The sequence below is a fragment of the Xenopus tropicalis genome, chromosome 7 (genome assembly GCF_000004195.4).
Source record: "Xenopus tropicalis strain Nigerian chromosome 7, UCB_Xtro_10.0, whole genome shotgun sequence".
Taxonomy (NCBI): Eukaryota; Metazoa; Chordata; class Amphibia; order Anura; family Pipidae; genus Xenopus; species Xenopus tropicalis.
In genome coordinates, this window is record NC_030683.2 from 20556296 (window position 1) to 20583471 (window position 27176).

General features: G+C 41.8%; 1 protein-coding gene across 4 annotated transcripts in view; it reads right to left on the minus strand.

Annotated features, from left to right (window-relative positions):
• The window catches only part of inpp5a.1 (inositol polyphosphate-5-phosphatase A), a 276218-nt gene that overhangs the window by 41007 nt on the left and 208035 nt on the right, over nucleotides 1–27176 (minus strand). For all 4 annotated transcript variants that reach the window (XM_031905069.1, XM_031905070.1, XM_031905071.1 and 1 more), the window contains 1 exon segment: nucleotides 1203–1298. In XM_031905069.1, coding sequence (XP_031760929.1) covers nucleotides 1203–1298 — 96 coding nt within the window.

A 27176-nucleotide genomic window follows, 5' to 3' on the forward strand; every position in this document is an offset into this window, starting at 1 on the left:
TAACATTTATATAAGATACAATTTACATGCAAATATACAGATCTAATTATATGATATCAGTCTTATTCAGCCACTGTTGCATGCAATGTGCAGTCTAAAGGTGGGCATACACGTGAAGATCTGCTCGCTTGGTGAGGTTGCCAAATGAGCAGATCTTTCACCAATATTCCCACCTTGAGATGGGTGATATCATACTGATCCAATCATATTGGCAGGATGCAGCCCAAAGGATGGCATCAACACGACAATTCACTCCTCACCCTGGCAGGAATTTTATACCTGCCCGATTGACATCTGTGCAGTTTTAGGCCAGATATTGGTTGGGCAGGCTGTCTGGGGGTCCCATACACTAGCTGATAAGCTGCAGACAGTCAGCAGCCTTTATCGACCCGTGTATGGCCACCTTAAGGGAGGTCTAGAGTTTATAAGGGTGAAATGTCCTAAAAAATGTCTTTATAATACACAAAAGCAATAATTATATCTCCTGTATATACTATACTCTATAAATGTCGACCTCACTAACCTTTTGTCATCAGTAATTATCATTTATACCAAGTTCCTAATTAAATTGTGAGTGTTATAAGAACAAATGTACCAGTACTTTAAATGTAAATAAAGCTGTACATACAGTACATGGGCAGATTTAAACTGAGGAGCATGCGCGCTTTCTGACGCCCTACTCAGACCAGATCTGTTGGGTGGTCTGGGACCACCTTGGCGTGTTGATATGGTGCTCTACCGATGGGACTGCATAGGTTCCTGTAGGGAACTGTCCGATCAGCCCAATTTGGCCCAGCATGTAGGTGGCCAAATCAACAAACGAGCATATCTTGTGTGTATGGCCATCTTAACTGGAGAGGACTTTCATGATTTACTCAGCCTGAGGCTATGTGGAGATATGAAGTCATGGAGATCCTTGGTGACTTCTAATATCCTTCTAATGAATAGGGCGTAAGTTTGTACCTATATAAAATTATGGTTGTTTTGGTTTAACATTGCCATTTAAATATTATTATTTAGTCTTACAATTGTTACATCATTACTCATATTATTAAAAAAACAAGTACTGCCATATAGAAAAAAATCAGAAGTCAACTCTGAGTGCTGTGACCTGTATAAATCAGAATTCCTTTGACTTTTAAGATTCTTATAATTTATAGTTGGGGTCCATTATCCCATAAATACTGTATATGTCTGCATACCTTGCGGTCGTTTTCGGATTCTCGGAAAACCAACTTGTCTACTGCATTGGTGTCTGCTGCATGGACGGTCTGCATTGTTGTCTTTGCACAAAGCGTCTGTTTTGGGAAATAGAAAATGAATTAATTTGGAAAATGTAGAAAAGTAGACAATTATACATTTGTGAAATATTACAGTATTAGATCTCATAACAAAGGTTGCAACAATTTTTAAGGTACTCAAGGTACTTTATTCATGATAATTATACTAGCCTCCTCCACCTATCCACCATGCTCCACATAACCTTCCTCTACTGTGCACTTTAAATCATACTTGTTATAGCACCATAGCCCACCCACTGTAACTCTTCTATCATGCTTTGTGTAGCCATTTAACCAATTTGTTCAAATCATTCAAATCATTATAATCTGCTGATTGCACCCATTTACTCATGCCCATTACAGCTATTCTGACAAACTTAATGTAAGCAATTCATCATGGTAACTGTAGCCATTCTTACTAAGTCACTGTAATTATGCTATCCTGCTCATTGTACCCATTATATCCCACATATTGTAACAATGCCAACCTGTTCACTCAATCCAATCTGTCTTATTAATTCTAACCATTCTAGCCAGCCGCACTCACCATTCTGCCCTGGTTCCTTTTACACCCTTATTGTCTCAAGCTCATTGTAAGAAACTCATTGTAACAGTTCTAGTCCATGCATGCTTATCATTCTATCCCAGACCTTTGAATGATAATGTTTCTGGTCAATTTTGTGCCTTCCATTGCCCCATTGTTAAGCACCATGGTTTTTCCATGGACTGGAACATGCACTTTGGAATTGCCATTCCCACCAACATACAGGAGGACCATAATTTCAAATGCCTATTTTTTGTTCTTTATTGTATACTTTAGATAGTTATATCAGTATGTATAAAGTGCAAAGGCTTTCACCAATCTGATCAGGAAAAACATTTGCTAATAAAACGATATTGTTTATAGGCATACGGGAAGTTTTCACAAGCTGGAATTTGATAGAGCACAATGTATGTATTTTGCAGCTCCCGGCTCTCTTGTGTCATGATATGGCAATGACTTATTTTTCCCCCCAAATTAATTTATTCTTCACAAACAGAACATTACGGAAAAACTTTGAGGCAATAATAACAACAACAACAACAGTTTACATCACTAAAAATACAGGCTTAACTACAGATAAATCTAATTCCAGACATACACATTGTAACCATATTTTGCATGATTATGTGTATGGTAGTCTGCCAATTCCAGAGCCGACCAACATATTTGATATAGTACAGGTATAGGACCCGTTATCCAGAATGCTCGAGACCAAGGGTATTCCGGATAAGGGGTCTTTCTGTAATTAATCTCCATACTTTAAATCTACTAAAAAATCAATAAAGCATTAATTAAACCCCATAGGTTTGTTTTGCATCCAATAAGGAGTATTTATATCTTAGTTGGGATCAATTACAGGTACTGTTTTATTATTACAGAGAAAAGGGAATAAGTTTTAAAATTCTGAATTATTTGATTAAAATGGAGTCTATGGGGGACGGGCTTTCCGTAATTCAGAGCTTTCTGGATAATGGGTTTCCAGATAAGGGATCCCATACCTGTAGATGGATATCAGTTAGTTTTGGCAGGTTTAAATATTTAAACAGTTGATGCACCATGTCCAGCATAGTGCATCGGGAAATGAGAAAGAAAAGAATAGATGTAACTCCTCTTAAGTTCCTGCTGGTCCATACTAAGTATGGCCCCTAATACATTCTTTGCTCCTCGGTCTGAGAGCATACCCAACTGATAATCAATGCAAGCAATTGGCCGTAACATTTAGGAAGTAAAAACAAAAGCAAATAAATTAAAATTTGCTTTTATCTTTAATCTTTTTTTCATACATACCATAGAATTAATATTCTATGCCGTTTTGTGCTGGCCATTTATTTGCCCAATTGTGTCTTCATGTACCTCACTGCAGGGATCCAGCTACAAGTCTTTTTCCCAAAGATAAATTCCCCCTCTCATATCAATTGAAATTCAAAGCATAGAATAGCTAATCAGGTCAAGGCAAAAAAAAGGAGTCCTTTGGAATCATGTGTCACAAATCAGTCTGCTTCCCTTTAAACAGCACACCAGCTTAGAACAAGCATTAGAACAAGCCAGAGAGGTAAACCGGACGCTAAAACCCTAACAAATCGCTCCATCTTTCACTCATTTAAACTTTCCAAATGAGGGTCAATATGCTCCCCTAGCATCCAAATGCTAATGCGCTTAAGTGCGTTTAAGCAGCTTTCCAGAGTGAATGGGGCAAAGAAGGGTTTGGAAAAGACAAGGGAGAGCTACTGTCACTGTCAAATAGTCATTGTAGCCACCCTCAGAGTGGTGCCAATTCAAGAAATTCATGATTTTTGTCCCTTGAAAGCATCTGTTTGAGAAGGTATTTCTCTCTTTCCTTTAGCGGCTTTATCTCAGAGTCCTTACCCTGCCCCAAAAGAATAATTCAAACTGATCAACTTTTGTAAACTAGCAAAGAGAATGAAAACCCCATACCTTACTGCATTCTATGCCCCCGTGCACAAAAAGTTGCCATATGACGTGGAAATCCAAGTGATTATACCATGGTTCATTTCATATACAATCTGGGATAAGTGTTCTTTTCAACTGCTACAGTCGCAGTCACCCAAGCAGAACATTTTCAAGAACATGGGCCTTGTTTATGAGGCCTTTTCCCCCCTAAAAGCTTTTTCTTTAATAAAATGAAATAACACAATTCTTTTTCTGTGGACCCTGGCGCTCAGCAGTTTAAAAATAATTCCTTTTGTCAAAAATCTGACAAAAGTCAAGACCAATGACTGCTTGCTGCCCCATGTTGGTCTTAAAGCCGAACGCCGATTAAAAATAAAACAAGCTGCGGCTAGAAGTGAGGAGACGGCTGGACTATTATGGGATAAAGACAGAATTAATAAGAACTGATCCACAAATGCAATAGTTGTGGCAAAAGAGAGAAAAGAACCAGTGTTCATTTCTGCCTGAGATAAAGCTTTTATCTACCAGCAGGTATAAATATTAGCCCATTTATTTCTTATTTATTTGTTCTTGAACAGGTCAATAGAAGTATCCAGGAATTGACAAACCTATGCAAACATGTGGGATAAGAGTAAACACCCACGTGTGTAAAGGTGGCCATACACGTGGCGATCCGACGATGTTTCGTACGACCATCGGTCGCACGAAACATCGTAAGATCCGCCACACACCATTCAGGGCTGAATCGGCAGGTAAGGAGGTAGAAACAATAGGATTTCTACCTCCTTCTGCCGATTCAGCTCTGAAGGGAGAATTTTGGTCAGGCGCCTTCTATGGCGCCCGATCAAAATTTTCAAACTTGTCCGATCGGCGAGTCGTCCGATATCGGCAGCTTCCTGCGATATCGGTCGACTCGCCGACATGCCATACACGCACCGATTATCGTACGAAACGAGGTTTCGTACGATAATATCGGTGCGTGTATGGCCACCTTAAGGGCTGTTATGGTGGGGTAAAGAAGGTATTTACCTTGACCTCTTGACCAATTTAAAAGGGGCCCTCCTTGGACAGAAAAAGTAGCACAACTACAAATCATAATAATAATACAGTTGTGTGTCAATTATTTGATATGGTTTGTATTCATGTTGGGGATGTCCAGCCTGAAACCCTCAGAACAACAATTTCAAACACAAGACCTATGTAACAATGCAGTGGCTCAAGAACAAACAGGCAAATTGTCCTACCATAGCCCAGTCACAGCCCTAATCTAAATCCAACTGGCACTACAGAATCGTAACTGACGGAATACTTATGCAAACAGCATATTGAATTTTTCCATGAAAAATATTTTGCATTTTAGTTGTTTGAAATAGAAATATCACAAACAACATTAGCATGCCCATGCCAGGGGTTGTCTGAAGAACCAGAATAATCATCGTGAACTGTAGATAGTTTGCTGGCCATGCTAGATAAGTGCCAAACCCTGAACTTCTCTAGGCATCTTCCACAGTCATGAATATATGGAGAACTACATCAGGACATAAACACTTTATAGCCACTAGGTTCTGTGAAAATAAAGTGTGTCCATCTATTGGCCAGCAGTAGTTATGATTGCTTGACACCCAGTTAATTCATGAAACAATTCAATAACAAACTTACTAGTGACTTCAGCCACTCTGAGATCAAGGCAAGATGCAACTCAACAACTACTGAGTCAGAAGAAAGACTGCATGGAAACATGAAAATGATGTTCAAACCTTGCCCAACTCAAAGCAAATCCTAAAAAGTTATTTTTCAAACATAAGGTCAGCAAACACTACATGCTGTTTGGTTGCTATGGGTTAATAGAAATAAAAACTCAAATTTTTTTTATTACATTACATTATTCTTTATGTTCTAAGACATTGTGTCTCAAACTATATTGCTGTCCCCATCACAGAGAAGCCCTGATTAGTATATGTGAGAATCTGGGAGGTGATCGTGGGTTTTAATGTTTTATATTTACAGTATTGGATTCCCTACAGAGCTAGTATAGGTTAACCATTGGAATGGCTTTTGTAGACTTGATCTGACCAAATGTCTGACGGCAAAGCATAGCATGACTGGAAAAGGGTGAAAATTTCTAGTTTAGGATATTAGCATTTATCTTGTTATGCATAATGAACCTAAACACAGTGAAACCCACCGAGCAGCCAAAAGATTAAGCTAAGCACCACAAATCACCTGCAATAAAAGACTGTCCTTATTTATAGTAATATATAACTGGCAAGGCTTCCTGCACAAACCATGCTTGGGAATTTGAAACCTACCACCTAAGTTTTGGAAAAGAAATGCTTCATGAGACAGGGCCACACGAGTTGCCTGGGTGGGAAGGATAATACAATGAAGGAATTAGCAGCAATCAGGAAGCAATAGAAATGCGAGGGGTTTGAAGAAGAAACACTTGAGAACTTAAAAACCCAGATCTGATCAAAGAATCCAGTAATGAGATCACAGAGTTTAGCATCAGACAATTGAGATCTTGAGATTCTAAGGAGGAATAAAAAGAAAAAAACTTTGCCTTTCACTAAAAAGGAAGAGCTAATGTACAAACCATATGCTTGGGAAATGTTGGGAACACTGGCTCTTCAAGCTTATGGCTGCCAGCTTCAGTGCACTAGAAACAACAATTAATCGTTGTGTTATAAAGTATACCATAATTCCACAGTGTCCCCTTAATAGAGAACAAAATATTTTGCATGGCCCAATTCTTTATAACACAACATGGTGGATTAATGTAATAGAAGTTAAAAATAAATAAATAAACTGACCTTAAGTAACCAATTAAAAAAAAAATACAGTAAAAGCTACCTTGTGAATAGACAATCCCTAGACATACGAGCGTTGCCATACACGTTAAGATCTGCCAAACAAGCACATTTTCTCCTAATATGCTCACCTAAGGTGAGCAATATCGGACGAATGACAGAAGCCATTGGACCAAATACGGCATTAATGAGCTGAATCGGTCTAAAGACATGGCCACCATTTTGTAAAAGACTGCTGTGTAAGAGAATGGAGAACAATTCTAAGTATTTTGCAACCAGAATACGGAGCTTCTAGACTTAGCTATTGCCTTGTAGGGTATTCAGAACTGCAGATCTGAGCTCAATGGTTGGTGGCCTCTATTTTGAGCTTCATTGCTTCCCAGATACAGTCTCATAGGCCAGCGATCAGGAGCACATTCACTACCATACATCTGCTGGCCAATAATTGAAAACTACAGTACTAAAGTACTACAATGGCAGAGCTTCCAAGCCAGGGTGGCCTGTGAAAAAAACTGCCAATATCCCTCAGAACTAAAAAGCATCACTGTTGCTGGCTTCATATATTTGCGTTTCATATAATACTCTGTATTTGTAAAATTTGTATTATTAAGGTTGTTTACCAATCTGTGAGTGGGAAAACATTTTGGGGAAAAGCCTGAAACAGACCTAGAAAGAATGATAATGGCCTGTGAAGCTGATTGCTGGGCTGTTTCCTATGGCAGAAATGAGTGTGCATCTGGAGCCTCACATTTCAAAGTGGCTTTTTTCCCGATACGATTATATATGTGAAATCCCAAGTACAGATGTTAAATGAACACTTTAAGGGTGAGGCTCGTCCCAGTGACATATGAGCAGCAGGACATGACACTTTGCAAACCCATTAGTATCAGTCGGGTGGCCTTGCCAAAACAAATGATCAACCGTGACCAGCAGAAAATGAATTTCGCCTCTCTCTATGCTCTGTAGAGTATGATTAAAGCAAACTACTTTATTATTTTCTTGTCATTTCTCATTAACCTCTTTGTTAACCTACGAAAGGCCTGCTACCTGCAATAGCCTTGTACCATGTTTGATAAAAGTAAGAAGCTTATTTTGTACTCTAACAACACAGACAGCAGATAATGGTGCTGCTGGACATCCAAGGAACCTTGTAAGGGCCCTAACTGATCAGTTAAATGGTCCTGCTTATTAGAGCTTTATAAACAATACATTTCTTAAAGGTTTTGGGGATTAGGGGATCTTTAAAAGATATGTTTGTTGAGCCCAATAACTTCTGGTATTGTCATTTAATAATAATAATACATTTTTTTTTTTTAAAGAGTCCCCCTAACCTTCACAGCAATACAAATGAAACCCCAACGCCCTCTGCATGCAAGTCGCCATTTGGCAGTCCCACTCGGCAGGTAGGAGTATAAATGCATTTCAGCCTGTTAGATGCAAGCCCAGAGTGACCCACAAATAGGGTACCACAGAATTGTTTGTATTGGGGTGGTATCTTATGCAAGCAGCTGAGCACACAGCTATTAAAGGGGAACCTACTTACCTCTTGTATATTGGCTTTTTTTGTAATCTGTATGTTCAGTTTATACACCTATTTACTGTACAGTGCTATGGAATATGTTGGCACTTATATATAGGTGATAATAATAATGTGTTTAATATCCACCGTTGCACAATAACACTGCACTCTCTGGTGAGTAGGGCTACACATTTGCTATCAAAATGCCTGAAACTGGAGGTGTTTTGTAAGTGGATATGCAGGTGTCTACGGCATCAAATGCCCAAAATGGCAAAATAAGGCATTGTAGAAAATAATTGCATCCATCCAATAAAACTGGCATTCAAACAGAACACAAAGGGAAAACAAAGAAAGCCCTGGATTATAGGGTGCCTATGGGTACGCTAAAGGGGCACAATTTATATACAAGTCAGCCAGAGACACTATTTTACCAAATGCTGTGTGCATGGGGGACCCAGCTGGGACTAAATCAAAACAAACGGGAAAAATAAAAAAAATCTTGCACTAAACTTTTTGGACAAACCTCCTCACCAAAAGCCAATGTTGGTGACACCTTGTGTTGTATATGTGCCTGCTATATTTTCCCAGTATTCCCAGTATATAAGGTCAGGGAAGGCAGTATTAGCATGTCAATATATCGTTATTCCCTCTATTGTAATGCACTAAGAAAGATGCTCAGTGCTCCATAAATACCTTGTTAATGCACAGGAAACTTTAACATGTGTATCTGTGACTGTCAGAACGTGACTTTCTATAAGAGGAAAATTGATTTAGAGCCTCTTTAGGCTGCTTCAGCCTGTAATTCATCGGGTGAAACAACAGCCATTGACCATTAACAGCTGAGAATTGCTTCTGTACACGAAGCACTATAGTCTTCCTGCTATATCCTTAACTGCAGTTCAAATCATTTGTCATTGGATCGAATGCCAATAGGCTACAAATCTCCCCAAACCTCCTGCAGAGAAGGGTGACAGGAGTATTCTGTTCTACCAATGGAAAACATTTGTGTGCTCCTCTGTCCTCTCATACATGCTATCTTAACTCATCTGCTCGTCTATTCTTCCAGGCCGAGAGGACAAATTGCTCTCGGTGGCTTCCATTGAGAGGCAGCCCAGCGCGCAAAAAATTTTGACTGAGCAGAAACACAAGAAACAGGGGCATAAAAATTCATCATTTTAACCTCATGACCTTTGGCTACACCCTGCCCTAAAAAAGCAGCACTCGGAGAAAGCCCAGCAGCCCGGCCAAGAGAAATTACTGACAAAAATGTTTTTTCTTGGACACAAGAATAGCCCACCAGATGCTTCATTGTCTTCCCAGAGAAACAGCCCTGGAAATAAGGCCCTACAGGCCACATGGTCTACAGGCTGGAATAAGGAACGCCATTGTTTCAGTTTAGCTCTGTCACTTCTCTGACTGCAGTACAAAGAGGTGTAAAAGGAAAGATTAAATCCTGACTAAATCAGCAGATTAAAACCAATCATGCCAGATGTCCGCCAGACTGTTTAACATACAGAACAGGGTTTGGATTTAAATACTCAAAGGGAAGTGAATTCTCTGACTTTATTTTCTTGCAAACACAAATTAAAGAATATGCTGCAATTACATTATTTCTTAATCAAGGAAAAGAAAGGGGCTCTGCTTTAAACAGGCAAACAGGCAATCCGCAGGGTCCATTGAAAAGCAATTATACTAATTATAAAAAAAAGGATATCAAATTGAATTTGTTTCCTGAGCAATTTGGATATTTTAACCATGTGAAGTGGAAGAATAAAGGTTTTTTTTATAAAAAGACTAAAAAACTAAAAGACACATTGTTTGTCCAATAACTTCTGCAGCTAATGTAAAGCCTATAAGCCCCTCACACTATAAAATCAAACTGCTACAGCTTCACTTTCCTAACCTACGGGTCAGGACCCAAAGCTAAATGCCACATGTTGATTAAGGTAGGTCAGCATCAACTTAATGAGGTTAAAATACTATTGACAATAGGAAAATAGAAAACAAAATAAGGTTCACAGTTAATTCTAAGACCATCATTGGATCCCAGACTTATTCTGGGTCTCCAGGGAGAAAGGATAGGAAACCCTAATATACTGAACCCCAAAATGAACACCACACTGGTGCCATTATCTTATATGGAACTCACTGTTTGCATCTCTGCAGGAATGTGATTTCCCAACAGAAATTATTAACAGAAATAAAAAACAAATTAACTACACCACATTTTTTAATTACATAATTTGATGAAGCCTAGATTTAAAAACATTCAAAAATACTTGAAAATATAACAATTTCTTAAGAGTCAGCAAGTGCAGAGAATATAAAACAGGCAGATAGACAGCTTTCAACAGGAATTACGTTTTCGAATATTACCATTATGTAAAGAAAAAAAAACTTTACAAAAAGTTGGAGTTCCTCTTAAATGTCTATCCTGTTGGTACAGGTATAGGACCCGTTATCCAAAATGTCTGGGACCTGGGGTTTTCCGGATAAGGGTCTTTTCATAATTTGGATCTCCTACTTAAGTCTGCTAAAAGAGTTATTTAAACATTAATTAAACCCAATAGGATTGTTTTGGCCCAATAAGATTAATTATATCTTAGTTGGGATCAAGTACAGGTACTGTTTTATTATTACAGAGAAAAGGGAATCATTTAACCATGAAATAAACCCAATAGGACTGTTCTGCCCCCAATAAGGGGTAATTATATCTTAGTTGAGATCAAGTACAGGTACTGTTTTATTATTATAGAGAAAAGGGAATAATTTAACCATGAAATAAACCCAATAGGACTGTTCTGCCCCCAATAAGGGGTAATTATATCTTAGTTGGGATCAAGTACAGGTACTGTTTTATTATTACAGAGAAAAGGGAATCATTTAACCATGAAATAAACCCAATAGGGCTGTTCTGCCCCCAATAAGGGGTAATTATATCTTAGTTGGGATCAAGTACAGGTACTGTTTTATTATTACAGAGAAAAGGGAATAATTTAACCATGAAATAAACCCAATAGGACTGTTCTGCCCCCAATAAGGGGTAATTATATCTTAGTTGGGATCAAGTACAGGTACTGTTTTATTATTACAGAGAAAAGGGAATCATTTAACCATTAAATAAACCCAATAGGACTGTTCTGCCCCCAATAAGGGGTAATTATATCTTAGTTGGGATCAAGTACAGGTACTGTTTTATTATTACAGAGAAAAGGGAATCATTTAACCATGAAATAAACCCAATAGGGCTGTTCTGCCTCCAATAAGGGGTAATTATATCTTAGTTGGGATCAAGTACAAGGTACTGTTTTATTGTTAGAGAGAAAAAGGAAATCATTTTTAAAAATGTGAATTATTTGATTACAATGTAGTCAATGGGAGGTGGCCTTACCGTACTTCTGAACTTTCTGGATAATGGGTTTCCGGATAAGGGGTCCGATACCTGTATATAAATAAACATTACCCTTTTACATCTTTTCCTTAAGCCGCCATTTAATGATGGGCTGTGTGCTCCCTCAGGGATCAACCCAATAGGGCTGTTCTGCCCCTAATAAGGGGTAATTATATCTTAGTTGGGATCAAGTACAGGTACTGTTTTATTATTACAGAGAAAAGGGAATCATTTAGGGCTCTGGTACACGGGGAGATTAGTCGCCCGCGGCAAAACTCCCTGCTCGCGGGCGACTAATCTCCCCGAGTTGCCTTCCCCCTGCCATCCCACCGGCGAACATGTAAGTCGCCGGCGGGATGGCAGACGCGGCGGCGCGATTTCGTGCAAATCGCCGAAAAAGACTTGCGAGGCTTTTTCGGCGATTTCCCGAAATCGCCCCGCCGCGTCTGCCATCCCGCCGGCGACTTACATGTTAGCCGGTGGGATGGCAGGGGGAAGGCAACTCGGGGAGATTAGTCGCCCGCGAGCAGGGAGTTTTGCCGCGGGCGACTAATCTCCCCGTGTACCAGAGCCCTTAACCATTAAATAAACCCAATAGGGCTGTTCTGCCCCCAATAAGGGGTAATTATATCTTAGTTGGGATCAAGTACAGGTACTGTTTTATTATTACAGAGAAAAAGGAAACCCTTTTCAAAAATGTGAATTATTTGATTAAAGTCTATGGGAGATGGCCTTTCCATAATTCGGAACTTTCTGGATAATGGGTTTCCGGATAAGGGGTTTGATACCTGTAATGTTATTTATTCCCTTATCTGGAACCCGTTATCTACAAAGTCAAAATTATAAGAAGGCCATATCCCATATCCATTATAAGCAAATAATTATAATTTTTCACAATTATTTCTCTTTCTTCTGTAATAATAAAACCATGCCTTTATCGTGATGGCAACTAAGCTAGAGGGTTTAATTAATGTTTAAATGATTTTTAGCAGACTAAAGGTGCCCATACACTGTAAGATCTGCTCGTTTGGCAAGGTCGCCAAACGAGGGATCTTCTCGTGATATGCTCACCTATGGGTGGGGGATAGGCACAAATGGTTTGGGGACTGCATCAACGAACCAATGCGGTCTCTGATCTGACGGAAAATTCAAACCTGCCTAATTGAGATCTGCCCGATTTCAAATCTAATATCTAATAGCAGAACTTAACAGAATATTAGGTCAGAATGTGTTATAAATTACAACTGATATGCTATTTATCTTTTGCTACATTTTCTATTTTATTCTGTATAAATGTTATATCCTTTAGGTTATAATAATAATATATTATTTTTTAAACATTTTTTAGTTCAATTTGAGAGTATTATGCTCTCCCACAACCAGTGGCAGTAAACAAATATAATTCCCAATTCCAAGCCCCCTTGCAGTCTCTTCACCATAACTTCTACACAAACCATGTAAGCCGATGGGTGGGCTTCAAGATACTTTTGCCAATTTTTCATGCCCCTCCCTCTAAACGTGACCCTGCTTCTAAAGCCTTTATTTGTCTGACAACTTTGAGCAGGAAAACACGCAGCCCTTGTGATAGCATGAAATTGGCAACAAAGAGAAAGGAAAACAGAGAGACTGGGCTCATTTCATGCACAAATAGACCTTAAGATCTTATTTCTCAGCAGGTTGGAAAGGAACTGGGTGTTCAACAGCAAGCAGCAAAGGTGTAATAATCACACACATGATAATATGGACGAGAAATGGTTTGCTATTGGTGTAAAATATATTTAAGTAGTTATGTTCTGGATTTCTCTAACAGGGACTGATTTAATATCATAAAGAAAGAAGAAAGATCAGAATCCAACTTATTACAGGACCATTATTTTTTTTTATTTTAATTTTCAAATTATTAAAAAATGTAGCAAATACAATTAAAGCTGCCACAACAAATGTAGGTATACTTGTACACATTTAAGGAACATTATTTCCATTAGGACTTTGGCCCACAGCTGCAGGGAAAAACTCAACAGCCCCAGTCCCTTCCCAGAGGCTATTATCCCCCCACTGCTACTATAGGCACCATCTCTCCCTACTATACCTGCTATCCCACAGCCCCAGTCCCTTCCCAGAGGCTATTATCCCCCCACTACTACTATAGGCACCATCTCTCCCTACTATACCTGCTATCCCACAGCCCCAGTCCCTTCCCAGAGGCTATTATCCCCCCACTGCTACTATAGGCACCATCTCTCCCTACTATACCTGCTATCCCACAGCCCCAGTCCCTTCCCAGAGGCTATTATCCCACTGCTACTATAGGCACCATCTCTCCCTACTATACCTGCTATCCCACAGCCACAGTCCCTTCCCAGAGGCTATTATCCCCCCACGGCTACTATAGGCACCATCTCTCCCTACTATACCTGCTATCCCACAGCCACAGTCCCTTCCCAGAGGCTATTATCCCCCCACGGCTACTATAGGCACCATCTCTCCCTACTATACCTGCTATCCCACAGCCACACCCCCTTCCCAGAGGCCATTTGCTCATTGCTGTTGCTAGTGAGTGGAGGTGCTGTGAGTGCTCTGTGGAGTTGTGACTTTCTCCCAGGCCCGGCTGGGTCTGGGGGTTAGTTTTTGTAGGTATTTTTCTTTGTTTTTTGCTGTTTTTCCTTACTCAATGGGGAAGAAGGCAATTAAACCGTTTAGCCGGGTAGTTAAGACCCGTTTGAGAAGCAGCAAGAAGGCCACTGGGTCCAACATCATGGTGACAGTGGAGCGCACTGCAGAGGGCAATGTTTCCTGCTCTGTTAAAGGAAAGGAAAAGAAAGGCAAAAGCTGTTCCAAAAGCGGCATGGAGAGTGACTCTGAGGACCTGGACGCCGGTGTTGGAGTAGCTGCAGGGAGCTGCGGAGCTACAACAGAGGCAGACCAGGAGATGAGAGCAGAGTCTGATGACTGCAAAATGGCTGCTGGCAGTGAGGAGCATGGAAGCCATGTGGCCCTGGAGGTTGCAGAAAGTGCTCTGACCAACCAGGAGGTGGCTGCTGCCAGTGAGGAACATGGAAGCTGTGTGGCCCTAAAAGTTGCAGAGAGCGCTCTGAGTGACCAGGAGATGGCTGCTGCCTGTGAGGTGCATGGAAGCCGTGTGGCCCTGGAGAGTGAGCAGGTAATGGCTGCCGGCCCCCTGGGGAAGGCAGGGGAAGGGCACAAAGGTACTGAGACTGTTATACAATATGACACCATTATTAATGCTTTGAAAGAACTGAGGTGTTTGGAAGAGAAACAAAGCAAGTTAAATAAAGAGATTGACAGACTGATAAAAAATCAGAAGTTGCTGAGAGGAGAGAGGAGGACTCAGTACATCAGAGAGTTGGCTTTCCTCAATAAGGAACTAGAAGAGACTGAAATTAACATTAAAGACATTCTGGCTGTTATAGAGCCATGGAAGGAGCTGTATGACAACAAGCAGAGATTTGAGCAGATGAAGGAGGGCAATGTGACCGCTGAGAGACTGCTAAAAGTTGCTGAACTGCTCAAAGAGACTGAAGTTTCAAGTGAAATTGCATGTGGATCAGAATGTTCAGAAACATCTCCCAAATTCTTTTTTCATTGGGAAAGCAAGGGGTGTCTGTTTCTATGTGGGCCAGCCCATGCTATGCTATAAATGTGGGTCCAACAGGCATTATGCTGTAAAGTGTAACATACAGAAATGTGCTTTGTGTGGGGAGACTGGGCACCCAAGCAAGGAGTGTGTAAAGGCAATAAAGTGTAACCTGTGTATGCAATCCGGCCATGCTTATAGGGCCTGCCCCGACGCCTGGCGGAACATTAGGAAGGCTTGTCCCAATCTAGAAAAAGTAATGAGTACCCCAATGCCAGGGGAGAACTTGCCCCAGACTGAGGGAAGGGGGGAAGAGAGGGCAGGTGGGGGAAAAGAAACAGACAGGGGGCGCCCAACAGAGGTGAGAGGGAAGGAGAGAGAGAACAAACAGACAAAGGTACAGGCATCCCAAGAGGAGGGAGGTGGAAGGGATGGTTGGATAGTGGTGGGCAGCAAATCAAATAAAGCTAAGGAGGCTCAGTGCCCGGGTGTAATTACCCTCCCAACTGAAAATAGGTTTGTTTTGCCAGGAGGGAAGTCATGGGGGGATTTAGCAGAAGAACAGGTAGAGTTGGAGAGAATGGAGGAGGAGGAGGAGGAGGAGAGGGAGAAAAGGAAAAGCCTCTCATCTGATATCATCTCCAGCAGGAAGAAGAGCAAAAGGGAAGGGGCTTTTCAGTCTCAGGGGGCAGAAAAGGAGTCACTGGAGGAAGGGGATTTGGGGGAGCAAGATGTGATGGAGAGTCAGGGGGCAGGTGTGCGGGTACAGGTTAAACGGTCTGCTGGGAAATGTTTGGACAATTCTCAAAAAAAGAAACATAAAGATGCCTCTTGATATGTGTTTTATAATGATCTGTAAAAAATAAGATGCTTTGGAGGGAGGTACGCTTTGTTTTTTTTTTTTTTTGTTTTTTTTTTGATGTGATATTGATTTATATGTATTTTTTTTGTTTGATTGAAATGTAATTATTGTTTTATTGTATTTGTTTAATATATTTTAATAAAATTCTCTCCCTACTATACCTGCTATCCCACAGCCCCAGTCCCTTCCCAGAGGCTATTATCCCCCCACTGCTACTATAGGCACCATCTCTCCCTACTATACCTGCTATCCCACAGCCCCAGTCCCTTCCCAGAGGCTATTATCCCCCCACTGCTACTATAGGCACCATCTCTCCCTACTATACCTGCTATCCCACAGCCCCAGTCCCTTCCCAGAGGCTATTATCCCCCCACTGCTACTATAGGCACTATCTCTCCCTACTATACCTGCTATCCCACAGCCACAGTTCCTTCCCAGGGGCTATTATCCCCCACTGCTACTATACGCACCATCTCTCCCTACTGTACCTGTTATCCCACAGCCCCAGTCCCTTCCCAGAGGCTATTATCCCCCCACTGCTACTATAGGCACCATCTCTCCCTACTATACCTGCTATCCCACAGCCCCAGTCCCTTCCCAGAGGCTATTATCCCCCCACTGCTACTATAGGCACCATCTCTCCCTACTATACCTGCTATCCCACAGCCCCAGTCCCTTCCCAGAGGCTATTTTCCCCCACTGCTACTATAGGCACCATCTCTCCCTACTATACCTGCTATCCCACAGCCCCAGTCCTTTCCCAGAGGCTATTATCCCCCCACTGCTACTATAGGCACCATCTCTCCCTACTATACCTGCTATCCCACAGCCACAGTCCCTTCCCAGAGGCTATTATCCCACTGCTACTATAGGCACCATCTCTCCCTACTATACCTGCTATCCCACAGCCACAGTCTCTTCCCAGAGGCTATTATCCCCCACTGCTACTATAGGCACCATCTCTCCCTACTATACCTGCTATCCCACAGCCCCAGTCCCTTCCCAGAGGCTATTATCCCCCCACTGCTACTATAGGCACCATCTCTCCCTACTATACCTACTATCCCACAGCCACAGTCCCTTCCTATGGGCTATTGTCCCCCCACTGCTACTATAGGCACCATCTCTCCCTACTATACCTGTTATCCCACAGCCACAGTCCCTTCACAGAGGCTATTATCCCCCCACTGCTACTATAGGCACCATCTCTCCCTACTATACCTGCTATCGCACAGCCCCAGTCTCTTCCCAGAGGCTATTATCCCCCACTGCTACTATAGGCACCATCTCTCCCTACTATACCTGCTATCCCACAGCCACAGTCCCTTCCCAGAGGCTATTATCCCCCCACTGCTACTATAGGCACCATCTCTCCCTACTATACCTACTATCCCACAGCCACAGTCCCTTCCTATGGGCTATTGTCCCCCCACTGCTACTATAGGCACCATCTCTCCCTACTATACCTGTTATCCCACAGCCACAGTCCCTTCACAGAGGCTATTACCCCCCCGCTGCTACTATAGGCACCATCTCTCCCTACTATACCTGCTATCCCACAGCCACAGTCTCTTCCCAGAGGCTATTATCCCCCCACTGCTACTATAGGCACCATCTCTCCCTACTATACCTGCTATCGCACAGCCCCAGTCCCTTCCCAGAGGCTATTATCCAACTGCTACTATAGGCACCATCTCTCCCTACTATACCTGCTATCCCACAGCCACAGTCTCTTCCCAGAGGCTATTATCCCCCCACTGCTACTATAGGCACCATCTCTCCCTACTATACCTGCTATCGCACAGCCCCAGTCCCTTCCCAGAGGCTATTATCCCACTGCTACTATAGGCACCATCTCTCCCTACTATACCTGCTATCCCACAGCCACAGTCTCTTCCCAGAGGTTATTATCCCCCCACTGCTACTATAGGCACCATCTCTCCCTACTATACCTGCTATCGCACAGCCCCAGTCCCTTCCCAGAGGCTATTATCCCACTGCTACTATAGGCACCATCTCTCCCTACTATACCTGTTATCCCACAGCCCCAGTCCCTTCCCAGAGGCTATTATCCCACTGCTACTATAGGCACCATCTCTCCCTACTATACCTGTTATCCCACAGCCCCAGTCCCTTCCCAGAGGCTATTATCCCCCCACTGCTACTATAGGCACCATCTCTCCCTACTATACCTGCTATCCCACAGCCCCAGTCCCTTCCCAGAGGCTATTATCCCCCCACTGCTACTATAGGCACCATCTCTCCCTACTATTCCTGCTATCCCAAAAGCACATTCCCTTTCCAGAGGCTATTATCCCCCTACAGCTATGATAAACAAGATGAATGTAACTGTTCATATGTATAGAAGCAAATATACAGAGAAGGAATATTATGTGCACTCAAAACACAAAACATTAACCCCCATATGCAATAAAAGTTTCTAAGTGTGCCCAGGAGCAGTAACACATAGCAACCAATAAGATGTTTGAATTTAAACAGCTGACCAGTAAATGCTACCTGCTGATAGGTTGCTATGGCTTACTTTCCATGGGCAAACTTAGTGTCTCTTATTACATAAGGCCATTATTCTTTTCATACATAACAAGTAGCCCATAAGAATTATTATTATTATCCTTTATTTATGTAACAAACATATTCCACAGTTCTTTCCTGAAAACTGTCACTTACACGAGATATTTTCTTGAAGCAACAGGGACAAAACACAACAACAAAACCTTCTGGCTAGAAGTGACATATGTAAACGCACGTCGTATAAAGGAATCTATTAGGAAGCCCGTGACCGCTAGGGAAAAATCTATTAGTGTTCTCAAAATAATACCAGACTGTAGGGGTCAAAAATTGACTGACATCCCTGTGTACAAGCATTATTAGGATACACAAAGCATCGCTTGTGCCTGTAAGCCAACTATACGTTGTCATTCAGTAAATGAAAAGGCGCTATTATAAGGAGATGGTGCTGTCAATATCGGAGACAAATCTATTCCAGCTCCTAATAATACAGTTGTAAAATGTCTCTTGGCAGGAAGTGCATGTAAATGGTTTATTAACCCTTGCATCAATAGGGCAATAAAAGATCAGCACCAGTCTGAGGTATAAAGCGCTAACTGTACTGATTAGAAAAAGCATACTTTTAATTATCTGCTATTCAACTGCAGACTAAATTTTCATTGGTACTGGTTAAAAATCTTTATTTACCAGAGGAGATGTCCAACAAAAGCTGTGTTTTTGCATAATTAAGGAAAATGTCATTCTAAACAACTTTCCAATATAAATTAGACATTTTCAGTGGTTTTGAGTTGTTTGTAAATGTCATTAGTATTAAAAGCAGTATCTACTTTGCTGTTTACATTATGGGCACTTCTGGCTCTGACTCCTTAAACAGTTGCAATTAAATGCAAATTCAATTGAATGCAATTAAGGGTAATGTCCCATGGGAAGATTAGTCGCAATAAAGACAATCGCCGGTGGAAAGGCGCAGCTTTGGGTTTTTATGGTTGCGCAAAGTTGCCTGCAGGAGGAAACTTCGGAAAACCAAACCGATGCAAAGGCCTTTCCACCGGCGATTCCCTTTGTTGCTGGTCGAGAGGCATTTCAGGGAGATTAGCAGAGATCTATCGTGGGCGACTAATCTCTCGGTAGGACACAACACTGATATTCTGAGAGAGTTTGCAATTGGTTTTAATTTTTTGTGGTTTTACAGTTATTTCGCTTTTTGTGCAGCAGCTCTACAGTTTTTCAGTAGCTATCTTGTTGCTAGAGTTTTGTTTATCTTAGCAACCAGGCAGTGGTTTGAATAAGAGACTAGAATATGAATAGGAGAGGACAGTGGGCCAAACTGCGGGGTCAGCTTCCTCTATAGTTAGGAAGTAAATTAAAAAACTAATTTAAAAAAATCCCCCCTCCCCAGCCACACTCTGCAGACAGGGAGAATAGACAGGGACAGGCACGGGGCAGGCGGAAGCACTGAGTGGCTGTGCACTGGGCCCCTCTGAAGATTTTTTTCTCAGGGGGGCCCTGCGCCGACTCCTTATGCCACTGGGAGAGAAACTAAAAAGAAAGATAAAGAATAAACAATAATAATGAATTGTAGCCTCACAGAGCACTTTTTTAGCTTTTGGGGTCAGTGACCCCAACTTGAACGCTGAACAGATATAAAATACAAAGGTGAATTAAAATACATTAAAAAAGAAATAATAAAGAACAAGGAATACTTTATTCTATAACATACTGAAACACCCCTTAACGACATGTGCCCTGGCTTACACACACAGATCGATGACACTTGAGCAGCTGGTTACATGCTGAAGTCCACCTGTCACTGTTCTGTGTGCATCAGTCAGGGCACTTTCCATTATGAATGGCGACAGGGGTGACTTGACTGCCCCATAGACAACAGTGCCCCATGTGATATTATATTTTAACAGATATAAACCCTGTGATGTTGTAATAGGTCCCTGAAATACAAAGCTTAGCCAGCTGATTCCTACAGCAGAGTTTTAATAAAATTTAGGATTTCAGGTTCCATGATTCTGTCAGGAGGAGTATAAGACTTCCCTAATCTGCTCGGAGGTACAGGAGATTGTTTTCCTCCAGCTTGCCTTTATAATAGGATAAAGCCAGACACAGCACTGAAATTCCATGATTAAACAGCAGACTACAGTGTGGCTAAAGTGATTTAACTACTGGCCACTTTCAATGCAAGCTCTCTCCTCTCTCAGTTCAATGTGGAAGTGATTAAGGTCTTATGCAGTCAGTGATATCCTGCCCTGGACAATTAATCCTTCTAAACCTCAAAGAAACATTCATGGCTGGATCAGTATAAGCTTGGAAGTTTTTCATTTAGCTTTGTCAACTTATCTTATATTCTCCCAAAAATGTATATATGTGAGTGAAACAAATATATGTCTAAAAACAACTTTGTCTTAAGGGTTGGGCTCTGATATAAGATACAGTGTAGTCCTGCTGCTGACCAGCACATGCATTGTGATTTGTTCTTGTTTTGTCCTTATCTGTTACCAACTGCTGAGGTGAAAGGGTCTACCCTCTAGTTCAGGGGTCCCCAATCTTTCTTAAGGTGGCCATACACGTAAAGATTTGCTCGCTTGGCTAGGTCGCCAAGTGAGTGGAACTTCTCCCGATATCCCCACCTACGGGTGGGCGATATTGGGTGAATTTAGGCTAATTCGGTCGTTTGGCCTTGGGGCCAAAGGATCGAATTAGAACACCGATAATAGGCGCAGTCGGTTCGGGGACCACATCAACGAGCCGTTGCGGTCCCTGATCCAACTAAATTTTTTAACCTGCCAGATTCATATCTGGCCGATTTCAGGCCAGATGTCAGTCAGGCAGGTCCATTGTTTGTGCCCCTACATGGTCCGATAAGCTGCTGAATCAGTCTAAGGGACCAATATCGGCAGCTACAATCGGTCCGTGTATGGGGACCATTACTCTTGAGTGACAGTCAAATGTAAAAAGACTTGGGGAGCAACACAAGCACCATAAAAGTTCATGGAGGAGCCAAATAAGGGCTGTGATTGGCTATTAGGCAGCGTCTATGCACACTATCAGCTTACAGGGGGCTTTATTTGGTAGTAAATCTTGTTTTTATTCAACAAAAAACTTTCCACGAAGCCAGGAATTGAAAAATAACTACCTGGTTTGGGGGCACTGAAAGCAACATCCAAGGGGTTGTAAGCAACATGTTGCTCCTGAGCCACTGGTTGGGGATCACATCTTTAGTTTATAAGCTCTATATTATTAATTCCTTTATGTACGTACTGCGAGGTCACCAAACGAGCGGATCTTCACCTCAGACAGGCAATATCGGGCTAATTCTATCAAATTACAAAGATGGGTATAGGGCCTGTCAAACTGAGGATGCATTAATGCAGCCCCTGATCTGATGTGAAAATCAAACCTGGCTTAGTGACACCTGGCTGATTTTCAGCGAAATATCAATTGGGCAGGCCCGTTGGGGGGGCCCCATACATCTGCAGCTTAACTCCCTTAAGGCCTCCCTGTAAGGGCTGTTAAAATCACATCAGATGCAGCTTCCTTTCATCTCTAAGTATCTGGCACAATATGAGGTTTTGACCACTGAGACCCTCTAAGGGAGGAGCATAGTTGCTTCCCACTCACAATGGCAGGGACATGTGCTGTAGCTCTGTATACCTGTTATATGCTGATAATCCATGCAGCGAAAAACCATGTGTGATTAGTCGTAGTGACTTATAAAGTAACCTATGACGGAAAAGTCACAGCGACTAATTGCCCCATGTGTCTTCGCCCTTACCGACACTGTACTTTTTGTCGAAACAGCTGGGAAAGATGTTGATGAAAAGCTACAGGTTGGATATCTCTGATGCATTCACTGGGAATACCTATTAGATTTACACAAAGTCATTTGTACTTTTATCAACTTGTCTTTCCCACTAAGGGACCCCTGTGGTGCCTTTTTCCCTTTCCCAGTGGGGAGCATCTGAGCAACCTTGTTACAGTGTTTAAATGCAAAGTGTATTGCAGGCTATGGCCAATGCTATACACAGTGACAGATAAGCAATTAAAGTACCACAATACTTGCAGTAAAATCAAGCTCTAAAAACCTCGTAGTCACTGGCTTGCTGGCATGGACAGGGTGACTGTGGGCACCTTAGTCATCAAAATGACTCTTGCCTAAACTAAAGTAAATGTGAATTTTCTAATAATCTAATTCAGGTGTCCCCAACCGTTTTAACCCATAAGCCACATTCAAACGCAAAAAGAGTTGGGTAGCAACAACACAAGCATAAAAAATTCATGGGGTGCCAAATAAGGCCTGTTATTGGCCATTTGATAACCCCTATATGGACTGGTAGACTATAAGAAATTCTCTTCTACCGTACACCTGGTGTTTATGCAACCAAAACTTGCCTCCAAGCCAAGACTTTATATTCAAACACCTGCTTTGAGGCCTATGGGAACAACATCCAAGGGGTTAGTAAAGGTGGCCATCCCTTGGACCGATTCGGCAGCTTATCAGCCCCTGTAGGAGCAGGAACGAGGGGCATGCCCGACCGACATCTGGCCTGAAATCGTCCAGATATCGATCAGGCAGGTTAAAAAATGTAGTCGGATCGGGGACCCCCGAACCGACTGCCCCATTGCCGGCTTTTTTTCCCGATCCCAGGGCCAAACGATCGAATTAGCCTACATTTTCCCCGATATCCAACCACCCGTAGGTGGGGATATCAGGAGAAGATCTGCTCGCTTGGTGACCTCGCCAAGTGAGCGGATCTTCATGTGTATGGCCACCTTAAGCAACCTGTTACCCCCGAGCCACTGGTTGGGGATCACTGAGTCTAACTGGTCAGGTTATTTTTTATCACTGTCCTCATTCATGCTAACATGCATATACACTAAAAGATAAAAGCTTTTAAAATGACAAAGCTATTAAGAGTAATATTTATTTGGATAAAGGGTTAAATGCCTCAAAGCCCCTTGTTCCCAATTCCCTATATGGCACAATAAAATTTAGCGCGCAGTTATTTGAGCAAGTGGAGTCTCTCCTAACATCTATCTAAATGATCTTAATCAATGAAAACTACATTCAAAAGAGGCCATAAAATGAGGAGCTGTCGGGAAATGCATGTTCCTATCAGTCAGTGGTGGGGGAAAAGTAAGGCCCGGGACTTGTGGATTCTTTTGAGCCATCGATCACAATGAGTGTCAGCTATAGGTGATGAATGGCAGGTGTGGCAGAAGCAGACTATGCTTTCCATTGAGCAGAGAGACAGGAGCTGCTGGTACTGCTGTCATCCCTTTGTCATCCCGTGCCAGTCCCGAGTCCTGCAGCTGCCAGTTGTCGCCACGCAAGGAATAAAACATACACTCTCGACAATCACAGCAGCATTTCCAAGCTGATTGACCGCATTATTAATTAGTTTAATGGCGCTCATCCCTTTTTTAAAAAAAAAAAACAAAAAAACAGATAATTGTCTTTAATTTGTCTATGTTTTAATTATGGCTCTGGCAGCGGAAAATCAGGACCGGCCGTCATCTTTTGTGTCCATGGCTGTAACTGTGTTTATATTCGTTTACATGTGAAAAGGACTGAAGCTGGGAATCCCTGCTGGGAATCAATAGGTTCTTAATATTTTAAGAGTGTCATCTTTTCCATCAAGCAGCCCCTGGAGACCTCTCGCTGCTGATAACAGTAATCTTTAGCTGTAGTCACAAATTAAAGGCAGGTTTATGACCAAATGCTACCGGTCCCCCCTTGGGGGCTAGAAGTGTGGCAGCCTTATGACAATTCATTTACTCAGCCCTCCCTCCTTGCCCGCTCCCCTTCTCAGATGATGGAGGGAGAAACAATTGCATCATTTAATTTACTATTGCAACAAGGATACGGCTCATTGGCCCCTCGTTGTTTTGAAGATGGATTTAATTAACCTCCAATGAATCTTGCCAGCAACGCGTGGCAGCATCAAGCCTGGAATCAGATATGTCACTGGTGCAGCTGAAGGGAAGGGTAATCAGCACTAAACCTGGCTCAAGGTTCTGATTAAAATCCTTGGCCCATGAATAAATTAGAAGGCAAACACAAAAGTACAATGCGACACAAACAGAGGCGCTAAACGATACAAAGGGCTAACTAACTCACACTAAGGACATCATCTTGTAATCTCGTAATGCTAACACCTAGGAGTGCCAATAGCAGTTTGTACTGGGAAATTAAGAGCTGAACTTAACCCTTACATGTCACTTAATACATTCTAGTCATTTCTGCCTAGTACTGTTATACCACTGAAAAATAAATGTTCCAGCGACATGGCCACTAAATGGGCATGGATTGTCTGATGGTCATTCAGGTGTCTCACTCAATTTGGCCAATGCTAAAAGTGACATCAACGTACCCAGGAGTTAGATACCTATTCTAAATGAAAGCCATAAGTGGCGATCCAGCTAAATGTATGGTTCAGCTGGCAAAACACAGAGTAAGGGTCTGCTCATTAGCTGGGAATCTCACCAACTCCTATACTCCTCCACAGGTGATATTAGCCCAGCAGTAAGGGAGAAGCTCAACATATTGTTGATGGTTGGCCAGTTAAGGTGCCCATACACTATAAGATCCGCTCACTTGGCGATGTCGCCAAGCGAGCGGATCTTCACCCGATATCCCCACCTACGGGTGAGCGATATCGGGTAGCAAGTAACTTAAAAAAAAAATAATCCGATCGTTTGGCCCTGGGATCGTCAGATCCGCCACACACCGTTCAGGGCTGAAACAGCAGATAAGGAGGTAGAAACAATAGGATTTCTACCTCCTTCTGCCGATTCAGCCCTGACGGCAGATTTTGGTCAGGCTCCTTCTATGGCGCCCGATCAAAATCTTTTAACCGGTCCGATCGGCGAGTCGACCGATATCAGCAGCTTCCTGCGATATCGGTCGACTCACCGACATGCCATACACGCACTGAATATCGTACGAAACGAGGTTTCATACGATATTATCGGTGCGTGTATGGCCAGCTTTAGTTCTGTACAAAGTCAAATAACGACCCTAACTCTTTCCGAGGTTAATTAAGATATAATTTAGACATCATGGTCTTGGCTTATCCAAGAAGAACCTGTTAAGCCTTGAGTACTACTATGCTGTATATGCACACTGGCTGCTTTGTTGTATTGACTTTAGGGAAGGGATTATTCAGGACATTTGCCTTCTAACCATCCACTCTAAATTTCTTGTTCAGCTAGGTCGGAAATCACAAATTAAGGGTCTGCTCTAATTTTAGCTGGGGATCTCAATTTAGCCCCTGGCAGTGGTAGAAGGGACACAAGCTCATGTTCGCCTTGGCAGTAATTATTACCCGGCCAGTGAGGGAGAAGCTCAATCTAATATGGTTGATTAGTGGCCAGTTAGTTCTGCATAAGGTTAAATAATGACTGTTTAAGCTTAATAAAGTTAAAGTTTAGATATCATAGTCCTGGCTCATCCAAGAAGAACCTGTTAAGCCTTGAGTACTACTATGCTGTATATGCACACTGGCGGCTTTGTTGTACTGACATTAGGGAAGGGATTATTCAGGACATTTGTTTTCTAAGCATCCACTCTAACCAACTTAATCTCATTAATTGATGGACCAACTCACTTTGTGCTTATTTTTTCAAAATGTTTTTATCGAGTTTTAGAAACATTATAAAACAACAGGAAAATGTCTAATATACTCTTACCTAAAGAACTGCTTAGGGTCCATTTTTCTTTGGCAACTCATTCCTGCTTTAGCTTTTTTTTACTATAACTAACCTGACTACTGCTATGCAACACTTAATATAATCATTATAGTTCCTATATTATTTAGACATTTTTGGATTAAATGTATGTAAAAAAAAATTGTCAGTTTTCAGAACCAATAACTTGTCGCTGAAGGGGTGGGTCACTTTTAAGTTAACTTTTATTATGTTGTCTATGAAGATTCTCATTCATCCAGGTCATGATATACAGTATCTAGTAGAATTAAGTCTAAAACAACTGGACTTTTCTGAGTTTTTCTTGAAAACGTTTCACCACTCATCCGAGTGGCTTCTTCAGTTCAAATGACTGGTAGGGATGTTAGGAATGGTATATTCTTTTTAATTTTGCACTTGGTCTTCATTATTTATTCTTTATCGTTTTTGAGTTATTTGCCTTCCTTGTCTACTTCTTTCCAGGAAAAACCTGTTGCTTTAATATTATTGTTGCTGTTTTTAGTACTTATCTACCTATTCAGTCCCTCTACAATACTTATGCCAGTCTCTTATTCAAAGCACTGCCTGATTGCTAGGGAAAATAAGACCCTAGCAACCAGGTAGTTGCTGAAATACTAAACTAGAGAGCTGCTGAACAATAAGCTAAATAACAGCAAAACCATTTAAAAGAAAAAATGAAAACCAATTGCAAATATCATTGTCTACACCATACTAAAAGTTAATTTGAAGCTAAACAACCTCTTTAATTTCTGTTTTTTTTTTAAAATGTGAATAAAGGCATCCCTTAAATATTTTAGATTCCTCCTTTGGTGCACAGTTAAACAAAAATGCAAAGGCAGTTCCTTGCCCCCTGGAGGTGAGACCCTCCCTCACATGCCACAGCAAATCAATCAAGGCCATCTGGTGCCCAAAGCAGTGCAGATTCACATGGAGCAGCCGTACATGATAGTTTGCATTAGAGCACTATGAGTAGCCAGCTTTACACATCTACAGATGGAGGTCATGACCCTAGGGCAAATAAA